This window comes from Zosterops lateralis (genome assembly GCF_965231275.1).
Source record: "Zosterops lateralis genome assembly, chromosome: 30".
Lineage (NCBI taxonomy): Eukaryota > Metazoa > Chordata > Aves > Passeriformes > Zosteropidae > Zosterops > Zosterops lateralis.
Window position 1 is genome coordinate 1,222,868 of NC_139790.1, and position 27,287 is coordinate 1,250,154.

Below are 27,287 nucleotides of genomic sequence, written 5' to 3' on the forward strand. Positions count from 1 at the left end.
ATGAATATTCTAATTTACAGTGACCAACCAATACAAGACACAAAATCCTATAGAATCTACACATAGCCTATAGGAACTGCTACATTACCACACTGTGTTACATTTTAAACTCTAAAAAACTACTCTTTGGACTTTTCTCTTTTGCCACATTGACCTTTGGGTCTCTCGCCCAGCAGAAGGGGATTGTTCAATCCAAAGGGATTCTCCCCCAGCTGCCCAGGCTGTTGTCTTCAGGTTATAGAATAACTAAAACTCCATATCCTACAACTCAAAGTAACCTTCCATTTCTATTTCAATTACAGGTTTTATATTTTCAGAACCTTTTGCTAAGTAAATCGTATTTATAAGGTTTTCCCTGATCCAGTGTCCTGGGTTGTGGTGTGGGATGTGCACACAGTATTTATCCCATCCCCATCCCCATGAGCTGTTGGAACCAGGTGGGGCAGTGTTTTCCCAGGCCCCTCCTTTGGGCTCTTCTGCTCATGGCCCATCAATGCCTTGCCCAGGACTCACAGGGAACTCCCTCCAGGAGCTCTCTCTGTTTAATGGGCCATCAAGGAGCCACTGCACGACTCCTCATCCCATTGGGAGATGCTCCCAATGCCCAGGGGGAGGAGCCAAGCATTCCCACCTGGAGAGAATCTGGGATTTGGGACAGGACAAGCAGCCCTGAGCCACTGGATTCCCAGAGGAGCAGAGCTCCCAGACCTTTCTGTGGGATCACTGCTTCAGGAAGAGCCCCTCACCTGGACTGCTCCCACCACCCTGCTCAGGGTGTGTTCTGACTCTGGCAGTGCACTTTTGCATTATTGCATTTATTTTATTTCATTTTTCCTTTCTTCTTCTTAAATTATATTTCTGACTTGGAGCTCCTCACTCGTTTTGTTTTTCAAACCACAACATTCATCTTCCCCAACAGGTCGGGACTCTGCGATGGCTCATCCAGCCCCAGACAACTTCCAGAAACTCGAGAGGAAGGAAAACATTGGGCTGAGGCTGAGGATGAGTAATTGTGGCTGGGGATGAGAAGGTGTAATTACAATTAGCCGCACAAGAGCGTTAATCAGGGGAACAATCGCGCGTCAGCGCTTTCCAAAAGGGAAGGGAACAGTGATGAAGTGGCCCCAAAAAATCACTTTTGTGACAAAAACTCAGCAGGGGATGGTGGGAGGGGAGCAGAGGGCAAGTCCTGGATGTTTTCCCGTTGCCTCTCAAGGAAAGCAGAGCTGGGGGTCTGGCCTTGGATTCTGAAAATCTGATCCCTGGATTGGGAAAAACCTGATTTTTTCCACCAGGAAATTGGGATTTGGGCTCCCAGCACTCAGATTGTTTGTCAGGCTGGGGCCGCCTCTTGATTTGCAGCAGGGTCGGGATCAGACCCAAACCAGAGTCTTCAGGCAAAGGGAGATTTTTTTGCCCCACAAAATGGGGCAGAATCCCAATTTTGGGAGCCCTTTGTGCAGCCCCAGCCTCAGTTCCCATGGGCTGCTTTGGGGCTGGGCTGGGAGTTTGCCTTTGGTCCTTTCTGCTTTTATGGGAATAAAATTCCCATAAATTTCCAGCTGGGGGTGGCGGCAGCCCCAGAACCACGGGATGAGACCCCAGAGCCAACTGCCCCAAATTGCAGATAAACCTGGAAAAACCCTCCTGGAGGGGGGATCCATCCATTCCCACCACATTTTTGGGGGATTTCTGGCCCTGTTTGTGGGGGGATTTCTGGCCCCACTTGTGGGGATTTCTGGCCTCACTTTGGGGAATTTCTGGCCCCACTTTTGGGGAATTTCTGGCCTCATTTTTGAGGGATTTCTGGCCCCACTTTTGGGGAATTTCTGGCCTCATTTTGGGGGAATTTCTGGCCCCACTTTTGGGGAATTTCTGGCCTCATTTTTGAGGGATTTCTGACCCTAATTTTGGGAGATTTCTGGTCTCACTTTGGGGGGATTTCTGGCCCCATTTTTAGGGGATTTCTGGTCCCACTTTTGGGCCATTTCTGGCCCTAATTTTGGGAGATTCCTGGCCCCACTTTGAGGGGATTTCTACTCCCATTTTTAGGGGATTTCTGGCCCCATTTTTGGGGATTTCTGGCCCCACTTTGAGGGGACTTCTGCCCCCATTTTTGGGGCATTTCTGGCCCTAATTTTGGGAGATTTCTGGTCCCACTTTGGGGGGATTTCTGGCCCCATTTTTAGGGGTTTTCTGGCCCATTTTTGGGGGATTTCTGGCCCTGACCCCCAGCCCTGCCCCGTTTCCCCTACAGGGACATTCCCGTTGTTATTCCCATCCTGATTCCTGCGGGATTCACTGGGAAATCTCCTCTCCAAACAGATAATTAAAACGTAATGGTGTTTACATTGCAGCCGGAGCCGAGAGAAAAATAATAATAGTAATAATAATCATAATAAACACGACTCTGCTGCTCAGGGGAGTTTGTCAAACGGCTCCCGGAGAGGCCTGGGCGCACTTTAATGAGTTTAAATACTCGGGATTTACACTCAGCAAACTCATTCAATTGTTCACTGGTGACTGTTGAGGTGAAGATGCTTTCAGGGGCAGGACAAAATAAAAATGAAATTAAAAAGAAGGAAAAATAAATAAAAAATGGAGTCAAAATCCCATCAGTTTTACAGAAGAGGATCTGCAGGGTGGAATTGCGATTCTGAATTAATGGTTTGGCTTTTCCAGGCCTTTCCAACGGGCTCGTTTCATGCAAGATAAATTACAGGGCCCTGAGAGAGCCTGGGGGAACTCAGGGGGAACTCAGGGGGAACTCACAGATAACTCAGGGGTTACTCAAGGGTTACTCAGAGATAACTCACAGATAACTCAGGGAGAATTCAGGGGTTACTCAAGGGTTACTCAGGGATAACTCAGGGATAACTCAGGGGTAACTCAGGGGTTACTCAGGGGTAACACAGGGAGAACTAAGGGGTAGTTCTGGGGTTACTCAGGGATAACTCAGGGATAACTCAGGGGTAACTCAGGGGTAACTCACAGATAACTCAGGGGTAACTCAGGGGTTACTCAGGGGTAACACAGGGGTAACTCAAGGGTAACTCAGGGATAACTCAGGGATAACTCTGGGGTTACTCAGGGGTAACTCAGGGATAACTCAGAGATAATTCAGGGGTAACTCAGGGATAACGCAGGGGTAACTCAGGGGTAATTCAGGGGTTACTGAGGGATAACTCAGGGATAATTCAGGGGTAACTCAGGGGTAACTCTGGGGTAACTGAGGGATAACTTGGGGGTAACTCAGGGATAACTCATGGATACCTCAGGGAGAACTCGGGGAGAACTCAGGGATAACTCAGGGGTTACTCAGGGATAACACAGGGGTTACTCAGGGATAACACAGGGGTTACTCAGTTCTGCACTTTTCCATCCTCGAAGGAGAGGAGGAATTTCCATCCCCATGCCAGGGACATCCATCCCAAAATTCCCAAAATAATTCCCAAAATAATTCCCAAAATAATTCCCAAACCCCTCCACACCAGGGAACTCTTGATGCTCCCAGAGCTCTTTTCTCCTTTCCTGGGCCCCAACACCTGAAAACTGAGGGATCCCAAAAACTTGGGATGGGCCCCTCTGATTCCTGCAAAATTCCGAAATTCCCATTGGAGGGAAGGCCCTGGGAAATGGGAGATGTGGATACGAACATCTCCAGGGCTCCCAAATTAAAATAAAATAAAATAAAATAGATTTTTAATAACTCCAACCACCTCTTCAGCTTCCATCAGTCTCCTCCTCGGCTTTACAGAGCTGGGCATGAAGAATATGAGGATTTGAAGAATTAACTGAATTAATGAGGGTTGATTATTAATGTTCAGAGCTCAATAAAACAGAGAGAGAGAGAGAGGAGAGAGAAATAAAACTCACCCAGAAATGAGCTGAAAATAAAGGCAATCCTTCATTTTCCCCAGAATGAGATACTCTGAGTTATTGCTGTGCTTAAAACTGGAGCTCTGAAGGAATGGGAATAAATCCCTGCCCTGAGCTGGGAAATTCTCTGTGAGGAAAAGTCCAGGGCAGAGCACGGGGAGGGGAAACAGAGCTGAGAACTCTGGAAACGGAGTTTAGGACTCATCTTGAGCTTGGCTTGGGGAAATTCAGTCCCAAGGAGGAGCTGGTGCTTGGTTTTCTGAAATTCTTTTCCCAAGGAATTTTCTGTAAACAGGAGAAATGGTTTTGTAAACTGTATTTTGGTTTTTATTTGGTTTTTTTCCCCGGGAGGGATTTCTCCTTGCTGTCCCTCTGCTCTGCCCAATGGGAGTGAAGAGGTTTGTCTTTGTGTCACCAATCCCATTGGTCTGTGTGAAATGGGATAAAAGGGAGACACATCCCAGAAATAAATAAAGGAGTCGTTTTCAGCCTCCTGAATCTCAGAGTCTGTGTCGTTGTGGTGTAAAACAGAGTCAGGGCTGGTTCAGCCCCTCCGAAGGTTGGGATCTCACCTGTGGGTTGGGATTTGAGATTCCCATCCTGAATTTCCCTCCATCCCAGAGCTCAGCCCAGGAAAAGCCAGGGATGGGCAGTGGAACATTCCAGTTCATCCCTGTTTTATTTGGGCTCCTCCAAAGCTGGAGCCTCTTTGAGTGTTTGAGGGATGGAGAAGGAACATCTGGGAAACAGTTAAACCAGGGACTGTGCTCTGCTTCGCTGTTCCACCAAAAAATTCCAGGGTTCTGCTCTCCCAGCCTGGGAGAATTCAGTGAAGGGCAAATCCTTCAGCTCCTCCAACCCCATCAGCTCCTCACTTGAAGGAGAGATTTGAATGTGTTTCCATGGCAGCAGCCAAAGAGGGGCTCCTGGTGAGGGAGTTTGTCTGAGCAAACCCCAAAGGGAGCCTTTCCCCAGGATCAGCCACGGCTCTTCCACTGGGGCTTCAAACTGGAGAGGAATAAAAGAGGGAGAAGCTGCCAGAACATTGGATAAATAGAGGGGGAAATAAAAAAAAACCCCAACCCAGCTCACAGGAAACAAGGTGGGGAGGAGAGGAAGGGAAATCAAAGGAATAAATTTACTGTGAGTGGTGAAGGATTCATTGGGGTTACACCAAAGCCGGGTTCAGTTCCCCTCCTGCTGACAGGAGTTTGGTGGTGGTCTAGCCTGAAAGGCAGCGAGGACGTCCCTCCCTTTTCCCCCTCTCCCTTTTCCTCTCCCTTTTTCCCTCTCCCTTTCCCCCTCTCCCTTTTTCTTCTTCCTTTTCCTCTCTCCCTTTTCCCCTCTCCCTCTTCCCTCTCCCTTTCCCATCTCTCTTTTTCTCCTCCATTTTCCGCTTTCCCTTTTCCCCTCTCCCATTTCCCCTCTCCCCTTCCCTTCTCTCTTTCCACTCTCTGTTTCCCTTTCCCTTTCCCCTTTCCCTCTCTCTTTTCTCTTTCCTTTTCTCCTCTCCCTTTTCTCCTTTTCCTTTAACCTTTTCCCTTTTCCTTCTCCCTTTCCCCTTTTCCCTTTCCCCCTCTCCCTTTCCCCCGCAGCTCTGGCTCAGTTAAACCCGGCTTAAAAGGGACAATGACAATTCCAGCTCAAGGGCTCCCAGCTGCAGATCCCTGGGGAGAAAGGCAGGGTGGGGAAAAAAAAAAAAAAAAAGGGTCAGAAAAGTTGGGGAAAGTTGGAAAAAAGGAGCCACTGGCAGGAGCTGAGCTGGAGGGTTTGGGCCTTGCAGCCCCCACCAGGTTCTTTCATTTTCTCTCCCATTTCTGAGCACAATTTCCATTATTTTCTGTCTGACTCACGCCAGGCAGGCCCAGGGATGGATCTCGGTGACTCCAAGACTGAACATTTCCCCGTGCCACGGGACGCTGATTTCATTTGGATTTCTAATTTATTTCCCGATGCCGAGGAATAATTAGAATTATTAAAGGCAAACTGCTCTCTGCTGCCTGTTTCCATTAGGCAAAGCAGCTCAGGCTGTCGGAGGGGAGGAGGAGATTTGGATTTTATCATCACCTCCCAACCTTTTTGTCCTCTGTGACCTTTCCCTTTAATTATTTATTTTTCCTAAAATTAATATTGGTGCAGAAAAACAGAATGGGAAAATCAACCTCCCTTTACAAAAATTTCTTTTTAATTTTTTTTTTTTTATTTTTGCAAAAATTAATATGGGAAGGGAAGGGAAGGGAAGGGAAGGGAAGGGAAGGGAAGGGAAGGGAAGGGAAGGGAAGGGAAGGGAAGGGAAGGGAAGGGAAGGGAAGGGAAGGGAAGGGAAGGGAAGGGAAGGGAAGGGAAGGGAAGGGAAGGGAAGGGAAGGGAAGGGAAGGGAAGGGAAGGGAAGGGAAGGGAAGGGAAGGGAAGGGAAGGGAAGGGAAGGGAAGGGAAGGGAAGGGAAGGGAAGGGAAGGGAAGGGAAGGGAAGGGAAGGGAAGGGAAGGGAAGGGAAGGGAAGGGAAGGGAAGGGAAGGGAAGGGAAGGGAAGGGAAGGTTCCCTGCCCTGGGCTGGGTTGCAGTGACAGAGCTCAGGGGTGATTTATGTATAACCAGAGCAGCCTCCAGTGGCTGCATCCGGGAACTTTTCCAGCCACTTTCCCCATCCCAAATCCCATCCCAAACCCTCTGGGTGGGCCATGGAGCACAGGGGGGCTTCGACACCAGGGGTGACACAGCTGGGCAGGGACAGGAGGTGACAGGATCCCACAGGAGGTGACATTTCTGTGGCCTGTCCTGCAGCTGGGCAGGGACAGGAGGTGACATTTCCAAATCCTCCCCTGGGCCTCGGGGATTTGATCTCGGGGGGGATTTTCCTTCCCAGGCCCTTCAGGGCTGGGACAGAGCGAGGTGACAGTGACAGTGACAGTGACAGCAACAGTGACAGTGACACAGCCCAGGGCTGGGACAGGGGTAGGGGACAGTGACAGTGACACAGAGCCCAGGGCAGTGACAGGGTGAGGTGACAGTGACAGTGACACAGAGCCCAGGACTGGCCCTGCTCCAGATGACAGTGACAGTGACACAGCCCAGGGCTGGGACAGGGGTAGAGGACAGTGACAGTGACACAAGGCCCAGGGCTGGGACAGAGCGAGGTGACAGTGACAGTGACACAGAGCCCAAGGCTGGGACAGTGTAAGGTGACAGTGACAGTGACACAGAGGTGACAGTGACAGTGACACAGGCCCAGGGCAGGGACAGTCCCCCCGTCTCTCTGGGGCCTTTGGCACCTCCCGGAGCGATCCCGGGTTATTTTTGGAACACGAACTCCACACTGGCTGATCCTGAGATCAAATGGCCCCACGAGGGCCCCGCGCTGCCAAAATATTTCTCCACCTCCTGTTCTTTCCTCTGGTTTAGTGGGGGTTTGGTTGGTTGGTTGGTTGGTTGGGGTTTTTTTGGTATTTTATTTTATTCTGGTTTATTTTTATTTTACTTTATTTTATTTTATTTTATTTTTATTTTATTTTTCTTTTACTTTATTTTACTTTATTCTATTCCATTCTATTCTACTCTGTTCTATTTCTTTTCTTTTTCTTTCTTTTTTTATTTTATTTTACTTTATTTTGTTTGGTTTATTCTATCCTATTCTATTCTATCCTATCCTATCCTATCTATTTTCTTTTCCCTTCTTTTCTTTTTATTTTATTTTACTTTATTTTGTTCTGTTTTGTTCTATTCTATTCTACTCTATTCTACTTATTTTATTTCATTTTATTTTATTATTTTATTTTACTTTATTTTATTTTACTTTTTTTTTACTTTATTTTAATTATTTACTTATTTATTTATTTAATTCCAATTTACCCTTTCGTTCCAGGCCTCGCAGGCCCCATTTCTGTCCCCAAACCTTCCCCACTCTGCTGGAAAAGCCATTTCCCAGGGTGGGGCAGGAATCCTGATTTCTCCTGACTAAACCAAGAAGTGAAAGTTTTTGGAGAAGGGAAAACTCCATTTTTCCTGCAGGGGAGGATAACAAACCCCATTTTCCAGGGCTCAGGGGGGGTTTATCCCGGATGGAGCCAAAAAATCCCCTTTGGGCTCAGTGAGGGCAGAACAGCCCCAGCTCAGGAGCTCCGAGTTTGATCCTCCTGGGATAATCCCGGGATTATGGCCTGGGATAAACATGGGGCCAGAGTAACAACAACAACAACAAACCAAAACAAAACAAAACAAAAAAAAAAAAAAAAAATCACCAAAACCCCTCAAAAATCCCACCAAAAAATCACCAAAAAACCAAAAAAAAAAACCTCAAAAGAACCACAAAAAAAAAAATCCACAAAAAATCACCAAAAAATAAATAAATTAATTAAAAAAAAAAAATCACCAAAAAAATCACAAAAAAAAAAAAAAAAAAAAAAAAAACAACCAGAAAAAAAATCACAAAAAAAAATCACAAAAAAAAAAAAAAAAAAAAAAAAAAAAAAAAAAAAATCTACAAAAAAACCCACAAAGCCCCCCCACCCCCAATCCCCCTCTCCCGGTGACGCCTCCCCGGGCACACACAATGATGTTCCCGCATCTCCCCGGCCCCTTTTCCCCTCCCGCAGCTCCGGGCGGGGGCTGACGATGCTCGGCTGGACCATTGGGGGCCATCCCCGTTATCCCTGTTCTCCCTGTTCTCCCTGTTCTCCCTGTTCTCCCCGTCCCCGTCCCCGTCCCCGTCCCGGCCGTGCCCCGCGGTGCCCCCTCTCCCGGCCCCGCACACGGATCCTCGGGCCATGTCACGCCTTAAACCCGCTGCTCCTCCATCCGCGGCCTCTCCCTGGCGGCGGCGGCGGCGGCGGCGAGACACGGCCGGGCGCGGCTGATCCCTCCTGCTCCTGCTCCTCCAGCCCTGCCCAAGGTACGCTCGGGGATGGTCCGACCATCCGACCCGCCCTGGGGGGTATCGGGGTGTTCCCCCCGCTGTGGGCGCGGGTCCGTCCTGGAGCCCCCGCGGGATGGTCCCCTGGGTGCCTTGGGGTGGTTACGGTGCCCTATTGGGTTATTTCTGAATCCTGCACGCCACGGGCTCATCCTGTACCCCATAGGATTATTCCTGCATCCTTCACCCCTCCCTGCTCCCCATAGGATCGTCCCTGCACCCCATAGGATTATTCCTGCACCTCCCACCTCTCCCTGCACCCCATGGGATTATTCCTGCACCCCATGGGATTGATTATTCCTGCATCCCTCAGCTCTCCCTGCACCCCACTGGATAATCCCTGAACCCCATAGGATAACCCCTGCACCCCATGGGATCATTCCTGGACCCCACAGGATTATTCCTGCACCCCTGGGATTATTCCTGCACCCCACAGGATTATTCCTGCATCCTTCACCTCTTCCTGCACCCCATGGGATCGTCCCTGTACCCCACTGGATCATCCCTGCACCCCATGGGATTATTCCTGCATCCCTCACCCCTCCCTGCACCCCATGGGATAATCCCTTCATCCCATGGGATTGTCCCTGCACCCCACTGGATTATCCCTGCACCCCATGGGATTATCCCTGCACCCCATAGGATTATTGCCACACCCCATAGGATTATTCCCACATTCCATAGGATTATTCCTGCACCCCATGGGATAATCCCCTCCCTCCCGGCCGGGCACAGGGGCGGGGGGAGCAGCGAGCGCCCCCCGGATCTGCCCCAGCCCTGCCCGGGGGGTGCCTGGGGGGTGCCCGGGGGGCACCGGGACAATCCAGGGGCTGTTCCCGGGGGGTTCCGGGACCCTCCGGGGGCTGTTCCCGGCCCCGGGATGGGGCAGAGCCTCTCCCCGACCCCTCAGGGTGGGGAATGGAGCGGCTCCGGGCCCGGCTGGGTGATGATTGTTGTTTTTCCCAGCCAGCTGTGGCCATTAGAGGGGCTGGAATTCCTCTTTTCCATCCCTGTCCCTGCTCCAAATCCCGTTTTTCCAGCCCTGTCCCCGCTCCAGCCTCTCCCCGGGGCTGTGTCACAGCCAAGGTCACACACAGGGCGGGTTTGGGGTGCCAGGAACCCCCAAATTCCCGGCCTGGCTGAGCCCAGGGGGGTCAGAGAAGGAGATTTACCGGGCTGGGGACAGCGGGGACACCGGGACAGGGCTGGCAGCAGGAGGAGGGGACAGAGAGGGGACAAGGGGGACATCTCTGAGCTCCCCCCGAGCTCCCTCCCCCTGCCCTTGGCCCGTGTTTTCCTCTGCGCTGCCAAGGAATGGCTGGAGGAGGCTCTGGACTCTCAATCCCCCCGGGAATGTCACCGGGGAGGGGACAGGACAGCACAAGGTCACTGTGTCCCCCCAGGCCCAGCCGGGCAGGGCAGGGGAGGCTCCGGGGCAGCAGCAGCAGAGAGGAGAGAAAGGGAATTTCTCCCCCTGAAAGCACAAAAAAAGGAGAATTTCTCCTCCTGAAAGCCCCAAATAGACCCCTCCGAGCACATCTGGAACAGCAAACTCAGCCCAAACAGACCCCTCCAGGCACATCTGGCAGCAGGAGCAAAATCAGCCCAAAAAAGGCCTCTCTGAGCACATCTGGAACAGCAAAGTCAGCCCAAAAAAGGCCCCTCAGAGCACATCTGGAACAGCAAACAGCCCAAAAAAGGCCCCTCCGAGCACATCTGGCAGCAGCAAAGTCAGCCCAAACAGACCCCTGGGAGCACATCTGGCAGCAGGAGCTGCACCCGGGGGAGGGCCCTGCCAGATGTGCCACAGCTGCCCGAGGTTGGGGATCAGGGCCGAGCAAAAGGACCTTCCCCAGGCCTTGCAATTAACCCTTCCCGCCCCAGAGCAGCTCCGGGCCGTGCCCGTGCAGGGTTAACCCTTCCCCGCCCTCCCCGGGGGCTGTTTTTGGAGCAGGCAGAGCCCTGGCCGGGCTCCCTGGTGCCATCTGGAATCCTCCACCTGTCTGGGGGTTTTTCCCTCCCGGCTGCTGGTGCCGTGCCCGGGCCTGGCCGCCGTTCCCGGCTCCCAGGGCAGGGCTGGCAGCTCCAGCCCCGAGCTGGCCCCGGGCCCTGGCAGCTCCAGGGGGTCCCCGGGCAGGGCGGCGGCTGCTGCCAAAGCGGCCTCGGCACAAAGTGATGGGGCTGGAGGGAAACGGGGGCCCGGGGGGGCTCGGGGGTCTGGCTGCCTCCCCAGTCCCTGGAACCAGGAACTTCTCCCCAGCAGGAATTTCCCCCCAGCCCCTGGCAGCAGGAATTTCTCCCCCAGCCCTGGAAAGAGGAATTTCTCCCCAGTCCTAGTACAGGAATTTCTTCCTATCCCTGGCAGCAGGAATTTCTCCCCCAGCCCCTGGAACCAGGAATTTGTCCCCAGTTCTGGCAGCAGGAATTTCTCCCCATCCTCTGACAGAAGGAATTTCCCCCCAGCCCTGGCAGCAGGACTTTCCCCCCAGCAGGAATTTCTCCCCAGCCCCTGGCAGAAGGATGATTATTTGGGATTTTGGCTTTATATAGATAGCCTTTGGAGTTTGATCAGGGATTGAGGGATGAGGTTGACACTTCTCTGACCTCACTGGACAACCTTGAAGTCCATCAATTTGTCCTTCCCTCACAGAGGGATGCACTGTTTTTAAAACATCACTATTTGTTTATGTTACAATGAGTGAGAAAACTCCAGTACAGAAATGTAAAACATCAGAAGGCTGAAAAAAATCCAGGGGAAATGTGGAGAATGTTGGGCTCACACAGGGACGAGGGGAGCCCAGTGTCATCTCTGTTCCTTGGTGGCTCCAAACCTCCCCAGGGCAGTTCCAAGGCCTGAGCCGCCTTTCCATGAGGAAATTCCCGCTGCTGTCCCCCCTGAGCCTCCCCTGGCCCAGCCTGAGGCCGTTCCCTCTCCTCCTGTCCCTGTTCCCTGGGAGCAGAGCCCGACCCCCCCGGCTGTCCCCTCCTGGCAGGGACTTGTGCAGAGCCACAAGGTCCCCCCTGAGCCTCCTTTTCTCCAGGCTGAGCCCCTTTCCAGCTCCCTCAACCCCTCCTGGTCCTTTCCCACCTCCTTCATCCCCTCCTGGAGCTTTCTCAGCTCCCTCAGCCCCTCCTGGAGCTTTCTCAGCTCCCTCAGCCCCTCCTGGAGCTTTCTCAGCTCCCTCAGCCCCTCCTGGAGCTTTCTCAGCTCCCTTCAGCATCTCCTGGAGCTTACTCAGGTCCCTCAGCCCCTCCTGGCACTTTCCCACCTCCCTCATCCCCTCCCGCTGCTCCAGCCTCCTTTTCTCCATCTCCCTCATCCTCTCCTGGTCCTTCCCAAGTCCCTCATTCCCTCCTGGTTCTCCATCCCCATTCCCATCCCGCAGACCCCCATCCCTGGGCTGAGCACCCCCCAGAGCTGATGTCTCTCCCCATCCCTATTCCCATCCCGGGGTGAGGAGCCCCCCAGAGCTGATGTCTCTTCCCATCCCCTTTCCCACCCCGCAGAGCCCCATCCCCAGGGTCAGCACCCCCCAGAGCCGATGTCTCTCCCCATCCCCGCAGACCCCCATCCCGGGGTGAGGACCCCCCAGAGCTGATGTCTCTCCCCATCCCCATTCCCACCCAGGGGTCAGCACCCCCCATAGCCGGTGTCTGTCCCGCTCCCGCAGGAGGACGGGCGGCAGCAGCAGCGGTGACGCCCCGGGCCGTGTCGGGGATGCGGGGCGGGCCCGGGCCGCTCCCATGGCGTTCCTGTCCCGGCTGTACCGGAGCGGCAGCCGCTCGCCCAGCCGGGCCCCGGGCCGGGAGCAGCGCGGGGCGCGCCCGGTGCTCACCGTGCTGGAGCTCGAGCGGCTGCTCTACACCGGGAAAACCGCCTGTAACCACGCGGATGAGGTGTGGCCCGGCCTCTACCTGGGCGATCAGTAAGTGACGGCACCGGCTTATTTATTTTTTATTTTTATTATTTTTTTAATATATTTTATTAATTTTCATTATTTATTATTTATTATTGTTATTGTATTAATATAATACAATGTGATAACTACATTATATATTATTAATTCTATCGATATTTTATTAATTATGGTAACATTAATAAAATAGTATTAGTTAATATAATTAACATCATATTCATTAATATAATATAATACAGTATAATATATAATATATAATATATAATATATAATATATAATATATATTATATATAATGTTATATAAAATATAATATATAATATATTATATATTATATATTATATATAATGTATTCTATTATATATTGTGTAATATTATACAATGTTATATCATATCATATTATATATCACATCATATCATACCATATCATATCATATTTTATATCACATCACATCATTTAATATATTATTATATTATATATCTATATGATATATAATATATAGTCACTTTAAACCCCAATAACCTCAAAAATCCTCCAGGTTTTTAAACTCATCTCTCTCAGCCAGAAACGCTTGTCCAGTCCAGCCTTTCTGGGTGTGCTGGGACACTTTCCCTGCCCTGAGCTGTCCCCTGGGACACTTTCCCTGCCCTGAGGTGTCCCTGGGACACTTTCCCTGCCCTGAGCTGTCCCCTGGGACACTTTCCCTGCCCTGAGCTGTCCCCTGGGACACTTTCCCTGCCCTGAGCTGTCCCTGGGACACTTTCCCTGCCCTGAGCTGTCCCTGGGACACTTTCCCAGCCCTGAGGTGTCCCCTCCCCACAGGGACATCGCGTCCAACCGCCGGGAGCTGCTGCAGCTGCGCATCACCCACGTGCTGAACGCCTCCCACTGCCGCTGGCGCGGCGGCGCCGAGTTCTACGAGGGCACCGGGATCCGCTACCTGGGCATCGAGGCCCACGACTCGCCCTCCTTCGACATGAGCCCCTATTTCTACCCCGCCGCCGACTTCATCCACCAGGCCCTCAATGAAGGTGACGGGGCAAGGGGAATGGGGAGAGGGGAGGGAGAATGGGTGGGGGGAGATGGATGGAGGGGTGGGATGGTGGTGGGTGTTGGTTGAGGGTGGTCGGGGACAAGGGTTGGGATGGTGGGATGACCTCGGTGGTGACCCCTGGATGGGATCACCTCAATAGTGTCTCCTCCTGGGGTGATCCCAGTGGTGTCCCCTCATGGGATGATCTCAATAGTGTCCCCTGGATGGGATCACCTCATTGGTGTCTCCCCGTAAGATCATCTCGATGGTGTCCCTTCATGGGATGACCCCAATGGTGTCCCCTGGATGGGATCACCTCAATAGTGTCCACTCATGGGGCCAACTTGATGGTGTCTCCCTGTGGGATCACCTCATTGGTGTCTCCCTATGGGATCATCTTGATGGTGTCCCCTGGATGGGATGACCTCAGTGGTGTCCCCTCATGGGGTGATCCCAGTGGTGTCTCCTCATGGGATGATCTCAATAGTGTCCCCTCATAGGATCACCCCAATGGTGTCCACTGGAAGGGATGACCCCTATGGTGTCTCCTCGTGGGATCACCCCAATGGTGTCCCCTGTATGGGATCACCTCTAATAATGTCCCCTGGATGGGATCATCTCAAGAGTGTCCCCTCACAGGATCAACTCAATGGTGTCCCCTCACAGGATGACCCCAGTGGTGTCCCCTCACAGGATGACCCCAATGCTGTCCCCTCATGCCATCACCTCCTCCCCAGAGAGAACAGGCTGGCTGAGAGCACTGTCCCCTCATCCCCAGCCTGTATCCTGAGCTCCTTCTGAGCCCATCCTGTCCATTTGGGGCCACCAGAACACTCTGACCCCACAACCCCTCACTCCCCTCAGGTTCTCCCCATGACCCACAGCTCCCTGGGGTGTTCCACAGCCCTCTGGGCGCTCGGGGGGTTCAGAATGTGGATTTCCCTGACCCCCTGTCCCCACAGGGAGGATCCTGGTGCACTGTGCTGTCGGGGTCAGCAGGTCGGCCACCCTGGTCCTCGCCTACCTCATGATCCGCCACCACATGCCCCTGGTGGAAGCCATAAAGACGGTCAAGGACCACCGCGGGATCATCCCCAACCGCGGCTTCCTGCGCCAGCTGGTGGCCCTGGACAACGCCCTGCGCCTCAAGAGGAGCTCCTGAGGGGCTCCCCCAAAGCTCAGGGGGTCTCCCATGGGGTGATCCAGCCCCTCCACCTGCAGTTCTGCCCCTCCTGAGGAGATCCGGCCATGGCCTCCATCCCAACCTGCTCGCCCCACACCTCTGCAGGGACTCAGCCCCACGTCACCCATTTGTGGCCTCCAGGGAGCCTTTGAGGCTTTGTTGTCCCCTCGTGGCGTTTGTGTCCCCTCCGTGGCGGGGCACTGCAGCTCTGTGTGTGTCCCCCGTGGTGTGTCCCGTGTGTTTGTGGTGGTGTCGGGTCCGTGGGCTCGGCCTCAGCTCCTCTCGTGGTGTTTGGGTGTTTCTCCGTGCCTCGTGTCACCCCCCGAAATAAAGGCAGCGCTAAGGAAGGGGCTGGGGCAGGTCTGGTGTGGTTGGGGACAGCTCAGGGGCTGTCACGGGGCTGGGGGGCAGGGAGGATGGGATGGACCTGAGTGACCCCAAATTCTCAGTCTGGGGATCAAACCTGAGATCCCAATCTTTGCCCAAACCTGAAATCATTCAGTGCCTCAAAACTGAGATCACTCAGTGCCCAAATCTGAGATCATTCAGTGCCCAAACCTGACCCTCACTCACTGTCCCATCCTGATCCTCACTCAGTGCCCCAAACCTGAGCCCCTGAGCTGCTGGGATGGACCAGGACAACCCTGGGGACACCTCCCAGAGCTGGGATAAACCAGGATAACCCTGGGGACACCTCCCAGAGCCAGGACAGGCTGGGATGAACCGGGACAACTCTCAGGACACATCCCAGGGCTGGAGATGGAACTGGGATGGACCAGGATAACCCTGGGGACACCTCCCAGGGCTGAGATAAACCAGGATAACCCTGGGGACACCTCCTGGGACTGGGAAAGGCTGAGGATGGAGCTGGGATGGACCAGGACAACCCTGGGGACACATTCCAGGGCTGGGGATAGAACTGGGATGAACTGGGATAACCCTGGGGACACCTCCTGGGGCTGGGAAAGGCTGGGGATGAACCGGGACAACGCTGGGGACACATCCCAGTGCCGGGACAGGCTGGGATAAACCAGGATAACCCTGGGGACACCTCCCAGGGCTGGGATGAACTGGGATAACCCTGGGGACACACCCCAGTGCCGGGACAGGCTGGAGGCTCAATCTGGGCCGGGATCGGGAGGGATTTCCCCTCCCCGCGGGTGTTTTGGGGACAGGGCTGAGCTCCCGGCTGGGAATTCCCGGGATTCCCCGAGCCTGGCGGTTCACACCCGCCCTGGGCTGGGTCTCACCTCCCACAGCCGGCCTGCTCCGTCTGCCGGGAGGGATTGGGGCTGGAGGAGGAGCCGGGGGCGCTGCCACACACACAGAGAGTGCGGGAATTCCCGGCGGGGTTCGGCATTCCCGGAATTCCCGCCGCCCGCAGGGGCCGCAGCGGTTTGGGATTTTTACCCCAAAAACCCCAGCTTGGTTTGGGGTTTTTAACCCAAAAAAATGTGTCTCGGTTTGGGATTTTTACCCCCCAAAAAACAGCGTGTTTGGGATTTTTACCCCAAAAAACAGTTTGGTTTGAGATTTTTACTCCCAAAATCTATGGCTCAGTTTGGGATTTTTACCCCCAAAAAAGTGGCTTGGTTTGGGATTTTTACCCCAAAAAAACACAGTTTGGTTTGGGATTTTTACCCCAAAAACCACAGCTTGTTTGGGATTTTTACCCCAAAAAAACACAGTTTGGTTTGGGATTTTTACCCTAAAAAACACGGCTCGGTTTGGGGTTTTTAACACAAAAAATGAGGCTCGGTTTGGGATTTTACCCTCAAAAAAAATGTGTTTTGGTTTGGGATTTTTGCCCTAAAAACCATAGTTTGGTTTGGGATTTTTACCCCAAAATCTCGGCTCAGTTTGGGATTTTTACCCCAAAAACTGGGATCCCAATAAAGCCCAGGGGGATCCCGGCAATCCCAGGATCCCCACCTCACACCCCATGTTGATGACGTCACACACGGCAGCGACACCACAGGCCCAATCAGCAGTCACCTCCCCAAGATGACGTCACCAGTAACGCCACACCCCCACAGCCCTTCCCCGCCTCCGGATCTCCGCTATTTTTGCTACGCGCAGGGAAAGATGACGTCAGAGTGACGCCAGGACCCCCCAGGCGGTCAGATGGGACTGTGCAATGTCGTAACGCAGGGCGCACACGTCACGCAGCCGCGTGCCACTCCCAATCATCATTCGCCATGAACTGGAAGGATCGACAAAATGGCCGCCGCGCCCCCTCCTGCCGCCAGGCCACTGCCCTCAAGGTCACGGCGACACCGCTGTCGCCACACTCCAGCCTCCCTTCCCCTTTTTTTACCCTCACTGAACCGTTCTGTCCGTTCCTCCCGTCCTCGTTCTTGCTGTTTCCGCCCTTCGCCGCCTTTTTTAGCGCTCTCCGCCGCCGCTAATTAGCGATGCTAATTTATTCACGCGGAGCCACGCCCCCCCTTCGCCGGCAGCTTTACGGCAAGTGGGACCGAGGCGGGGAGTTTTGCGACAGTTCGCGCGCGTGGTGCGGGTGGCGGCGGCGGCGGCGGCGGGACCGGGGACATTCGGGGGGTCTATGAGGGGAGCCCGGGGGTCTTTGAGGGGGTCCCGGTGGTCTCTGAGAGTCCTGGGAGAGATCGGGGGTCTATGAGGGGCTCCCGGGGGTCCCTGAGGGTCTTTGAGGGGGTCCCGGCGGAGATCGGGGGTCTGTGAGAGAGTCCTGGTGGTGCTTGAGGGGTCCTTGAGGGGATCCTGAGGATCCCTGAGGGGGTCCTGGGGGTGTTTGAGGTGCCCCGGGGTCTCTCACCGAGTCCTGGGTGTGCTTGGGGGTTTTTGAGAGGGTCCGGGGGGCTCTGAGGCGTCCTGGGGGTCTCTGAGGGGGTTCCTGAGGGGGTCCCGGTGGTCTCTGAGCTGTCCCGGGCCCCCCGCTCCCCTCAGGACTCTCCCCCAGCCGTGTGTCCGTAGGGCGGTGTCCCCGCCGGCAGCTCCCGCCGGCTCCTGTCACACCATGGACACCGACAGCAGTGACCGCATCCCGGAGCGGGATCCCCCACCCTCCCCGGCCCGGCGGGGGCTGCAGCGGGGCCGGCCGGGTCTGTCCGAGGGATCCGGGGCTCTGCCCGAGGCACCCGGGGCTCTGCCTGAAGCACCCAGAGCTCTGCCCCAGGACCCCGGGGCTCTGCCCGAAGCACCCAGGGCTCTCCCCCAGGACCCCGGGGCTCTGCCTGAAGCACCCAGAGCTCTGCCCCAGGACCCCGGGGCTCTGCCTGAAGCACCCAGGGCTCTCCCCCAGGACCCCGGGGCTCTGCCTGAAGCACCCAGAGCTCTCCCCCAGGACCCCGGGGCTCTGCCTGAAGCACCCAGGGCTCTCCCCCAGGACCCCGGGGCTCTGCCTGAAGCACCCAGGGCTCTCCCCCAGGACCCCGGGGCTCTGCCTGAAGCGCCCAGAGCTCTCCCCCAGGACCCCGGGGCTCTCCAGCGGGCCCTCCTGGCTCTCCCCCAGGACCCCGGGGCTCTCCAGCGGGCCCTCCTGGCTCTCCCCCAGGTCCCCGAGGCTCTGCCGGAGCTGAAGGCGCTGCTGGAGGCGGCGGATCCCCGCTCCCTGCCTGTCTCGGCGGCAGAGCTGGCCGGGCTGGCCGCGGCCCTGGGCGGGTTTGCGGCTCCCCCGCGCCGGGAGCGGGACGGGGCCCAGGCCGAGCCCGCCGGGGGGGATCCAGCCCCGGGAGCGGTGGCCGAGCGGGCAGAGCGCGTTGGCTCCGTGTTCCTGCTCCTCCTGCACAAGCTGGAAGATGCCGGGAGGCACAAAACGCCGGCCCTGCGCAGGGTGTTGGGACACGCGTTTGTTTTCGCTGTCACACACAAAGAGAAAAGGCCCTGGACCACGGCCGGGAGCCGGGCGGTGGCTCGGGAGGTGCTGCAGAGGCTGGTCCGCACCGCGGGCTGTGAGTCCGTGCAGGAATTCCTGCAGGGGAAAGAGGAGGATGAGGAAGGAGGATTCGGAGCGGTGATGGATGTCCTGAAGCCGGAGTTAACCAAGTGAGTGGGGAGTGTGCTTGGAGGGAACACTGGGAAATGGAGCTGGGGCTCAAGGGATGCTAAACACAAAACCAGGAGCTTTACAAACGCCCAGAAATGGGAGTAACTGAGGCTCCAGAGATGCTAAACACAAAACCAGGAGCTTTACAAACACCCAGAAATGGGAGGAACTGAGGCTCAAGGGATGCTAAACACAAAACCAGGAGCTTTACAAACGCCCAGCAGTGGGAGGATGATGGTCAGAGCTTGCTCAGAGTCTCCAGTGCAGGGAAAATGAGCCTTGTGCCTTCTCTGAGCTGCGTTTTTCTCTCCAGAGACACCTGGAAGTGTAACCCGGCCTCCAAGGACGTGTTCTCCTGGTCGCTGTTCCACCTCGGGCGGCCCCGGCTGTGCCCCCACCTGGGCCGGGTCCTGCCCCCGGCTCTGCTCCTCTCCGACGACTTCCAGGAGGAGAACAAAGTGCTGGGAGTGCGCTGCCTGCACCACATCGTCCTCAACGTGGTGAGGGAGGGTTTGGAGACCTTTGGTGGGTGTTGTGTGAAGGGAGGGGCAATCACAGAATGTCCTGAGCTGGAAGGGAAATCGCAGGGATCAGAGTCTCTCCCGTAGCCCTGCACAGACACCCCAAAAATCTCATTCATGAGAGAGTTTCCTGGAGTTCTGGCAGCCTCAGGGCTGTGCCCATTCACTGGGCACCCTCTGGGGGAAGAATCTCCCTAAAATCCAGCCTGACCCTGCCCCAGCCATTGCTTTGTGTGGATCAGCTTCCTGACTTCTCTTCCACTGCGTTTACAGCAGCTCCTCACACTTTGGGAATGTTTTTGTGCTGTCCAGGAGTGACTGTGTGTCCCCTCATGTCATCAGCTCCCTGATTTCTCTTCCACCTGCATTTACAGCAGCTCCTCACACTTTGGGAAGGGTTTTGTGCTGCCCAGCAGTGACTCTGTGTCCTGCTGTGTGTTGTTACAGCCAGGAGCAGATCTGTGCCAGTTCAACAGGGCCCAGGTGGTGTTCCACGCCCTCTACAACCACCTCTACTCCCGGGAGGCCCCTCTCATCCAGGTAGGACAGACCCAAAACTCGGGTTTGGGGTGCCCTGGGGCAGTGCAGCCCCTCAGTTTAAGGCAGGAGAGTGTTCCCTCTCACAGTCCTGTGAGACAAAGTAGCTCAGGAAAATCCAACTGAGAGAAGAGCTTTTCCCTCCTGCCCCGTTCCAGGTGGCCACAGGGTTGGGATTTGTTGTTTTTTGGAGAACAGGAGCTCAGATTCCCTTTCTGTGCCCAAACCAGGCGGTGCTGCTGTGCCTGCTGGACCTGCTGCCCGTCCTGGAGAGATCCCAGAGGCACCAGAGCCAGGGCAGAGAGACCACCAGCCACTGGGACCAGGTGCTGCAGCTGGTGCTGACACACATGGAGGGCGAGCACCGCCTGGCCCTGCGCAGGGTGTACACAGGGACACTGCCAGCCTTTGTCACCAGGTGAGACAGGGACACTGCCAGCCTTTGTCACCAGGTGAGACAGGGACAGGGACACTGCCAGCCTTTGTCACCAGGTGAGACAGGGACAGGGACACTGCCAGCCTTTGTCACCAGGTGAGGGGACAGGGACACCTGGGGACCCTGCTCACCTTCCTGAGGGGGTGAGAGCCCTACCTGAGCTCTGGGCTTGGTATCCAATGGTAAACTCCCTCCTCAGGGTGTATTTTTGGGATTCCAAGGGTAAACTCCCTCCTCAGGGTGTATTTTTGGGATCCAAGGGTATCTGTCCTCCCTCCTCAGGGTGTGTTTGTACCTCCAGGCTCGGCATCCTCATCGTGAGGCACCTGAAGAGGCTGGAGAGAGTCATCCTGGGCTACCTGGAGGTGTCTGATGGCCCCGAGGAAAAGGCCAGGCTGGGAATCCTGGAGACTCTGCAGTGCACCATCCAGCACGCCTGGCCCAGGTACCTCTCTGGGGGGATTACACACTGAAAAGCTCTCCTGGGAGCCTGAAACATGAATGTTTCATTCCTATCCTGAACGTTTCCACTTTAAAACCCAAAGTTACTTTTTCTTGAGGAAAAAAAAAAAAACAAAAACAAAAACTGAAATGCCAAGGGAAAAATCTGTCCCATCATTGAAAAACCTGGTTTCAAAATTAAGCTGGGTCCTCATTTTAATCCGATTTCTGTTTGTTCCTAAAGGATAAATTAAATCAGAGTGGAGTGAACCCTGTGCTGTGGACTGGCCACAGCATTCCCAACACCATCCTGAGTGTCCTGGCCCCATTCCTGCCCCAGGGACGTTGTGATGAGGTTGTTTTTCCCTTGCAGGATGCCCTGCAGGCTCCCCGTGCTCCTCAAGGCCCTGCTGAGGCTGCTGTGGGATGTTCACACCGATCAGGGCCCCACCCCAGAGCCTGTCAGGGCTGCTCTGCTCCACGGGGCCACCCAGTGCCTCATCCTGCTGGACCACTGCTGCCAGGGCCAGGTGAAGGTCAGTCTGAGCTGCCTGCAGGGCCCTCTTCCCTCTCAGCCCTGCAGCATTTGGAATTCCAGCAGGATTTTTTAATTCCCCCCCTACCTTTTCCACTGATTGATCAGTGACTCTGTAGCTGTTGATGGTGTTTGCTCCACCATAGGGCTGGGTGACACAAAAAATGAGTGTCAGAGCTCTGGGAATGGTGTTTTTCCCCCTGCAGGTGCTGCTGGAAGGGGTGCACAGCAGCTGTGAGGAGAACAGGGTGAGGGAATGCCTGAGGAAGGTGCAGGAGAGCACCTGAGCTGCCTGGCACTGCTCACTGCTCTTTTTGTACAAATAAAATCTTGTATTTATTGAAGAGTTCTGTCGTTCTTGTCCCACCTGTGAGCCCCACACACATCCAGGTGCCCCCAGGGCCAGGTGAGGTTTTTCTCCAGCCTCACACAGAGTCCCCAGGCCAGGAGCAGAGTCTGGGCTGAGCTTTCTCAGGTTGGAGAAGAGGTGAGGGATGTTCCCTCGAGCTGTGTTCACCTATTGTACAAACTCCCTGGGCTCAGGACAGAAATCCCACTGTCCCTGCAGGAAATGTGTGGAATATAAAACCTGGGCTGGGCTGGCAGGTGGGTGACAGATGCTGGACTCTGGTGACTTGTTTTTTCAGCCTTGATTTTTCAGCCTTCTGATGTTTTTACATTTCTGCACTGGAGTTTTCACTGGTGTTTTGTAGATAACACATTCCTTTCCAGAAGGAAGGACAAATTGATGAATTTCTGGTTTGACCAGTGGGGTCAGAGAGGTGTCAACCTCATTCCCTAATCACTGGTCAAAGTCCAAACCCTATTTAAACCCTAAACCCAAATAAACTGCCTTCTTCTTCTTCTCATCTCACAGCCTGATGTGTGAGTGTGGTTTTTTGTGCCTGTCTGGTGACAGTGACACAGCTGGAGTTCTGTCAGTCAGTAAAAACGGGCTCAGGGAGGGCTCAGGCTGCTTTTGTCTTGGTGCCAGGCTCTGTTTCCTCCTCGTACTCGATCTCAATGTAGGGACGTTTCCTCCTGGCTGGGCCCTTCAGGGGCCTTTTCCCTTTAGATTTGGACTGGGAGCTTTCCTTCTCTACTTCTTCCTCCTCTTCCTGCTCCTCTTCACTGCTTGTCTCCAGCTTGTCCATGTCCTGAGGGAGAATTGAGTGACCAGAGTGCTGTCAGAGCAGGCTGTGGAACCAAACCTCCTCTTTTCCCCCAAAATCACCTCAAATATTCCCCACTCCACAATCCCTGGGGCTCCAGAGGAGCTGGGCTGGGCTCCCACTGTACAATCCTCTCCCACAGCCCTGATTTTGCTGCCCCAAGGGCGCAGCTCAGCCCCAGTTTGTTCCTGGTGTTTCACCCACCTCGAAGTCACTGAGCTCGCTGTCCTCTGCTTCCACAAACTCCCTTTTGCCCTGCAAGGAACACAGGCAGGCACTGAGCACAGACAGAGCCACCAAAAGTTTTTTCTGAGCTGTTCTCAGCCAGCAGGAAGGGGCAGACCCAGCTCAGCATCTCCTGGAAGCTTTACCTCATCATCATCATCCTCTTCCTCCCTCTCTGACTCACTCTCGCTCTCTGCCTCCTGCTGCTGCAGGGCCTTGTCGAAGGCGTGGATGGGGAAGTTGTAAATGTCTCCATACTGAAAGGAAAATTGGGATTTTCCATAAGACACAGGAGAAATAAAGATGGACTTTGGGCTGTAGGTAAACGGGGCAGCATCAGCCCCTTCCCAACTCTGAGCCCAAACTCCTGCAGAGATGAGGGGAACCCTGGTGTTTCGGGGCTTCCTGTGCACAGAGCTGAGGCAGCCCTGGTGTTTTGGGGTCTCCTGTGTTTTGGGGCTCCCTGTGTTTTGGGCAGCCCTGGTGTTCTGGGGCTCTCTGGTGTTTTGGGGAGCCCTCAGGGGCACTGTGAGCTGTGTGTGACCCTCACCGTGTCCTGTTTCAGCCTCTCCAGCAGCTCCTTCTCGATGGCGTTGTCCAGCTGGGCGGCGATCAGGGCCTTCTCCTGGGGACACAGGGCAGCTCCGTGAGCCCACGGGGCACAGGGGACACAGCAGGGACAGCAGGGGACAGGAGGGGACACAGAGCAGTCATTGGGGACAGGAGGGGACACAGGGCACTCCTCACCTCTCTCCTGTTCTCACGCCTCTCAATCTTCCTCCGCAGCGGGACCAGCTTCCTCCTGCAGGGAACAGGGAGCACTGGGAATGTCACAACAGGGAGCACTGGGAATGTCACAGCCTCTGGCACAAACAGGCAGCAGCTGCAGCATCCCAAATGTGTGCAATGTCCATCTGGGTGCCTCAGGACAGGGAAGATCCAAAGCTGTCAGAGCCCATCCAAAGGATGGGGAAGGGTCTGCAGGGGCCACAGGAGGAGCAGCTCCTCCCGAGGGACAGCTCTGCTCTCTGCTCCCTGGGACAGGGACAGCACCAGGGAATGGCTGCAGCTGTGTCAGGGGAGGTTTAGGTTGGATTTTGGGGAAGGTTCTTCCCCCAGAGGGTGCTGGGCACTGCCCAGGCTCCCCAGGGAATGGGCACTGCCCCGAGGCTGCCACAGCTCCAGGATGGACACTGCTCCCAGCTGGGGCTGCTGGGGGGGCTGTGCAGGGCCAGGATTTGGGATCAATGATCCCTGTGAGTCCTTTCCAGCTCAGCACATTCACACACCAGATTCCTGCAACTCATCCCCGTCAGATCCACCTAAAACCCCTCAGGAAAACGGGGACCAGCTCCTTGTCCCAGCAGCTCAGGAGAGGGGCAGCAGCTCCAGAAGCCACCAGTGGTCATTCAGTGTGTCCCCCTGTGTCCCTTACTGTCTCTTGAGGGTCAGCTTGCGGATGCGGATCAGGTACTGGGTGATCTTGGTGAACCTCTGCTTGCACTTGTGGCGGATGAAGCGGGGCCAGTAGATGAGGTTCTCGTCGATCTCCTCCAGAGCCTTCTCGTAGTTCTTGCTCAGCAGCACCTGCAGGGACAGGGGGAGGCCTGGGTGACACGGCAGGACAGGAATGGGATGGTGGGGAGGGGCTGCATTGCTGCCAGGGTTATGGGATCGTGCAGGAAAAGCCCTCACTTGTCACCAGCCCTGAGCAGTGAGTGCCACCTCCTGTGTCACCTCTTGTCCTTCCCTGGACACCTCCAGGGTGGGGATTCCAAACCTCCCGGGGCAGTTCCAAGGCCTGAGCAGCTTTTCCATGGGGAAATTCCTCCTGCTGTCTCACCTGAGCCTGCCCTGGCCCAGCTCAGGGTTGTTCCCTCTCTGAGGACAGTGTCCCTCCCCTCTGTCCCCACTCTGGGGACCCCAGAGCCACTGGCACTGCCCTGTCCCCACAGCTGTCACCGCCCTGTCCCCACTGTCCCCACCGTGTCCCCGAGCTCACCCTCTCCCAGAGGCGCCGGGGGAACGCCGCCCTCTCGATGGTTTTCATGTAGAGATAACAGCGACCTGGCAACAGGAACAAACCCCCTGAGCCCCTCCCAGGGCTGGGCTGCCCCAGGCACTGCCACCCACCCCTCCCTGCCCAGGGGAGCCCTCTGGAACCCCAAAATCACAACAATCCCACAACCATCAGGTGGAAAAGACCTCCAAGATCAAATCCAGCCTTTGAGCACTGAGTGTCACATCCATGACACCTGCAGGGATGAGGACTCCAAACCCTTCCCGAGGCCTGAGCACCCTTTCCATGAATAAATTCCCCCTGCTGTCCCTGGTGTTGGGGGAAGATGAATCAGGGAAACTTTATAAATATGATTGCTTAGCAAAAAATTCTGAAAATATGAAAACCTATAATCAAAATAGAAATGGAAGCTGGCTTTGAGTTGTAGGATACTGAATCTTAATTACTATATAAACTGAAGACAACTGCCTGGCCAGCTGAGGGAGAATCCCTTTGGATTGAATCAAAAGGGATCCAAAGGTCAATGCAGCAAAACAGAAAAGCCTAAAGAGTCATTTTTAGAGTTTAAAATATAACACAGTATGGTAATGTAGCAGTTCTTATAGGCTGCGTGTAGATTCTATAGGATTTTGTGTCATGTATTGGTTGGTCACTGTAAATCAGAATATTCAGCACAAAAGGAGATAGAATGGATTGGAACAAGGGCCTCACTCTCTGGTTCTCTTTTTCCCACCTCTCTTAGCTCTCTCACCTCTCACCCTCCTGTTCTCTCTCCCTCTCTCTTTGGGGTTCCCTCCAGCCCAGGCTGGTGGCGGAAGGCAAAGCCCTTTTTACCCACCACCCTTGCAATAAACCCCCGTGTTTCTAGAACATCTCAGCTCAGCAGAGTTCCCTCTCCCAGCCCTCAGGGACATCCCCAGACCTTTCTCCTCCCGCACTGTGGCGTACTGGCTGTTGGCCAGCGGGCACGAGGAGCGGTTGCACAGCCCCGTCAGGTTGTACTCGTTCCTGCAGAAATTCTGAGTTTTGGTGCTGGAAAAAAAAGAGAGGAAAAGGAAATTCGTGAGGGGAGGAGAGGAAGAGCCCATTGATCCCACAGCTCAGCCCATCCTGTGTGGGTCTCATGGGTGGTGGCACTGAGGTGACACTGCTGGGGGGTTTGGGGGGTACTGGGTGTTGCTCTGAATTTTTTTAGCCTTTCTGATATTTTTGTGTGTGTTTTTGTTTGGTTTTGTTTGTTTTGGGTTTTTTTGTTTGGTTTTGTTTTATTTTTTGTTTGTTTGTTTTGTGTTTTTTTGTTTTGTTTTGTTTTGTTGTTGGGTTTTTTTTGTTTGTTTTTGGTTTTGTTTTTTACTGAATTTTTTTTCACTCTTGTGACAAAATTAAAGACTGATGTTTGGTAAATATATTCCTTTTAGGGGGAAAACAAATTGATGGACTGTGAGGTCTGAGGGATGCCAACCTCGTCCCCTCAAACTCTATTTAAACCCTGAATCTAAAAATAAAGTTCTTTTTTGTCTCGCTCTCAACTTGACAAGCAAGTGTGGCTCTTTTTTGTCACTTGAGCACGTCCCTCCTGTTCTTTTCCCTTCTGGATCCCCCAAACCCCGCCGGGCTCAGCCCACCCCAATCCCCCCCAAAAACTCACGTCATTTTATAGGAGCAGAACTGCCTGTTCCCCAGCATGCTCCAGACAACCTGCGGGGACAAACATCGCCTTTATACACCCCGTTTATAACACTCTGTGACACCCCTCACCCGGCCCCCCATGTCCCCCCCAGGCTCCGGTGCGGCTCTGAGGGGGAAAAACCCCACAAACATTGAGGTTTTCTGGGTGTTCCCCCAATAAGGAGCGTGGGGTGCCCCGATAAGCTCAGACACAGCATTTCTGCCGCTGTTAAATCCCCATTGCCACCCCCCGGGTCCTTCTGTCCCCCTCAGGCCGCGATGGGGACAGGGGGACCCTCAGCCACGTGGGGCGGGCCCTGCGGCGGGGCGGGCGTTTAACACAGGGCCATAAAAACGGCCGGACTCACATCGTCCGAATGCATGGTGGCGGTGAGGGAGGTGGCGGCGGTGACAGAGAAAACGGCGGCGGTGACAGCGGGGACTGACGGTGCTGAGGGGAGCCGGCCGCGCGGTCTAGGGCGCCGCCATTACAGGAAAGGGAGGGGAGAGCGAAATCTCGCGAGAGCGGCGACCCCGGGGCGGGAAAAAGGGCGGGAAAAAGGGCGGGAAGGAGAGAGGGGAAAAAGGGCGGGAAGGAGGGTGGGGAAAAGGGCGGGAAAAAGGCGGGCTGAACTGTCATGGCGGCAGCGCCGCGCCCCCTCAGGGAAGAGATTAAACAAACTCTCGCACAAACAGACACTGAGGAGCCCCGAGCGATGTGTTTACGGCTGGTTCGTTCTTACTGTGTAGCCCTGGGGGAAACTGCGGATTCTCTGTCAAGCTCTTCC

The 27,287-nt window shown here is 54.6% G+C and overlaps 3 protein-coding genes across 3 annotated transcripts; 2 read left to right on the top strand and 1 right to left on the bottom strand.

Annotated features, from left to right (window-relative positions):
* Nucleotides 1–12,405: 12,405 nt before the first annotated feature.
* DUSP26 (dual specificity phosphatase 26) lies at nt 12,406–15,271 on the top strand. The gene is made up of 3 exons (XM_083880332.1): nt 12,406–12,713; nt 13,527–13,735; nt 14,700–15,271. The coding sequence occupies exons 1-3, from the start codon at nt 12,532–12,534 to the stop codon at nt 14,897–14,899; spliced, it is 591 nt and encodes a 196-aa protein (XP_083736458.1). The 5' UTR covers nt 12,406–12,531; the 3' UTR covers nt 14,900–15,271.
* Nucleotides 15,272–17,915: 2,644 nt separating this feature from the next.
* Nucleotides 17,916–22,289, top strand: TTI2 (TELO2 interacting protein 2; the record flags this gene model as incomplete). Its single annotated transcript, XM_083880397.1, has 7 exons — nt 17,916–18,943; nt 19,258–19,444; nt 19,913–20,005; nt 20,233–20,420; nt 20,740–20,883; nt 21,253–21,415; nt 21,621–22,289. 7 exons carry the CDS (start codon nt 17,916–17,918, stop codon nt 21,699–21,701), a joined length of 1,884 nt encoding a protein of 627 aa, XP_083736523.1. The 3' UTR covers nt 21,702–22,289.
* MAK16 (MAK16 homolog) lies at nt 22,288–27,001 on the bottom strand. The gene is made up of 10 exons (XM_083880294.1): nt 26,868–27,001; nt 26,480–26,529; nt 25,754–25,863; nt 24,814–24,878; nt 24,247–24,398; nt 23,559–23,613; nt 23,362–23,436; nt 22,958–23,068; nt 22,791–22,841; nt 22,288–22,571 (listed from the first exon to the last, which is right to left on the bottom strand). Exons 1-10 carry the CDS (start codon nt 26,880–26,882, stop codon nt 22,383–22,385), a joined length of 873 nt encoding a protein of 290 aa, XP_083736420.1. The 5' UTR covers nt 26,883–27,001; the 3' UTR covers nt 22,288–22,382.
* Nucleotides 27,002–27,287: the final 286 nt, after the last annotated feature.

Excerpts from the sequence above, each read along its gene's own strand:
- DUSP26 (XM_083880332.1), top strand. The coding sequence starts at position 12,532 with ATGGCGTTCCTGTCCCGGCTGTACCGGAGCGGCAGCCGCTCGCCCAGC. Across the intron at positions 12,714-13,526 it reads GGCCTCTACCTGGGCGATCA|GGACATCGCGTCCAACCGCC; the intron begins GTAAGTGACGGC and ends CCCTCCCCACAG. Across the intron at positions 13,736-14,699 it reads CCACCAGGCCCTCAATGAAG|GGAGGATCCTGGTGCACTGT; the intron begins GTGACGGGGCAA and ends CTGTCCCCACAG.
- MAK16 (XM_083880294.1), bottom strand. Across the intron at positions 24,879-25,753 it reads CACAGTGCGGGAGGAGAAAG|GTCGCTGTTATCTCTACATG; the intron begins GTCTGGGGATGT and ends TCCTGTTGCCAG. Across the intron at positions 22,842-22,957 it reads AAGAGGATGATGATGATGAG|GGCAAAAGGGAGTTTGTGGA; the intron begins GTAAAGCTTCCA and ends TGTTCCTTGCAG.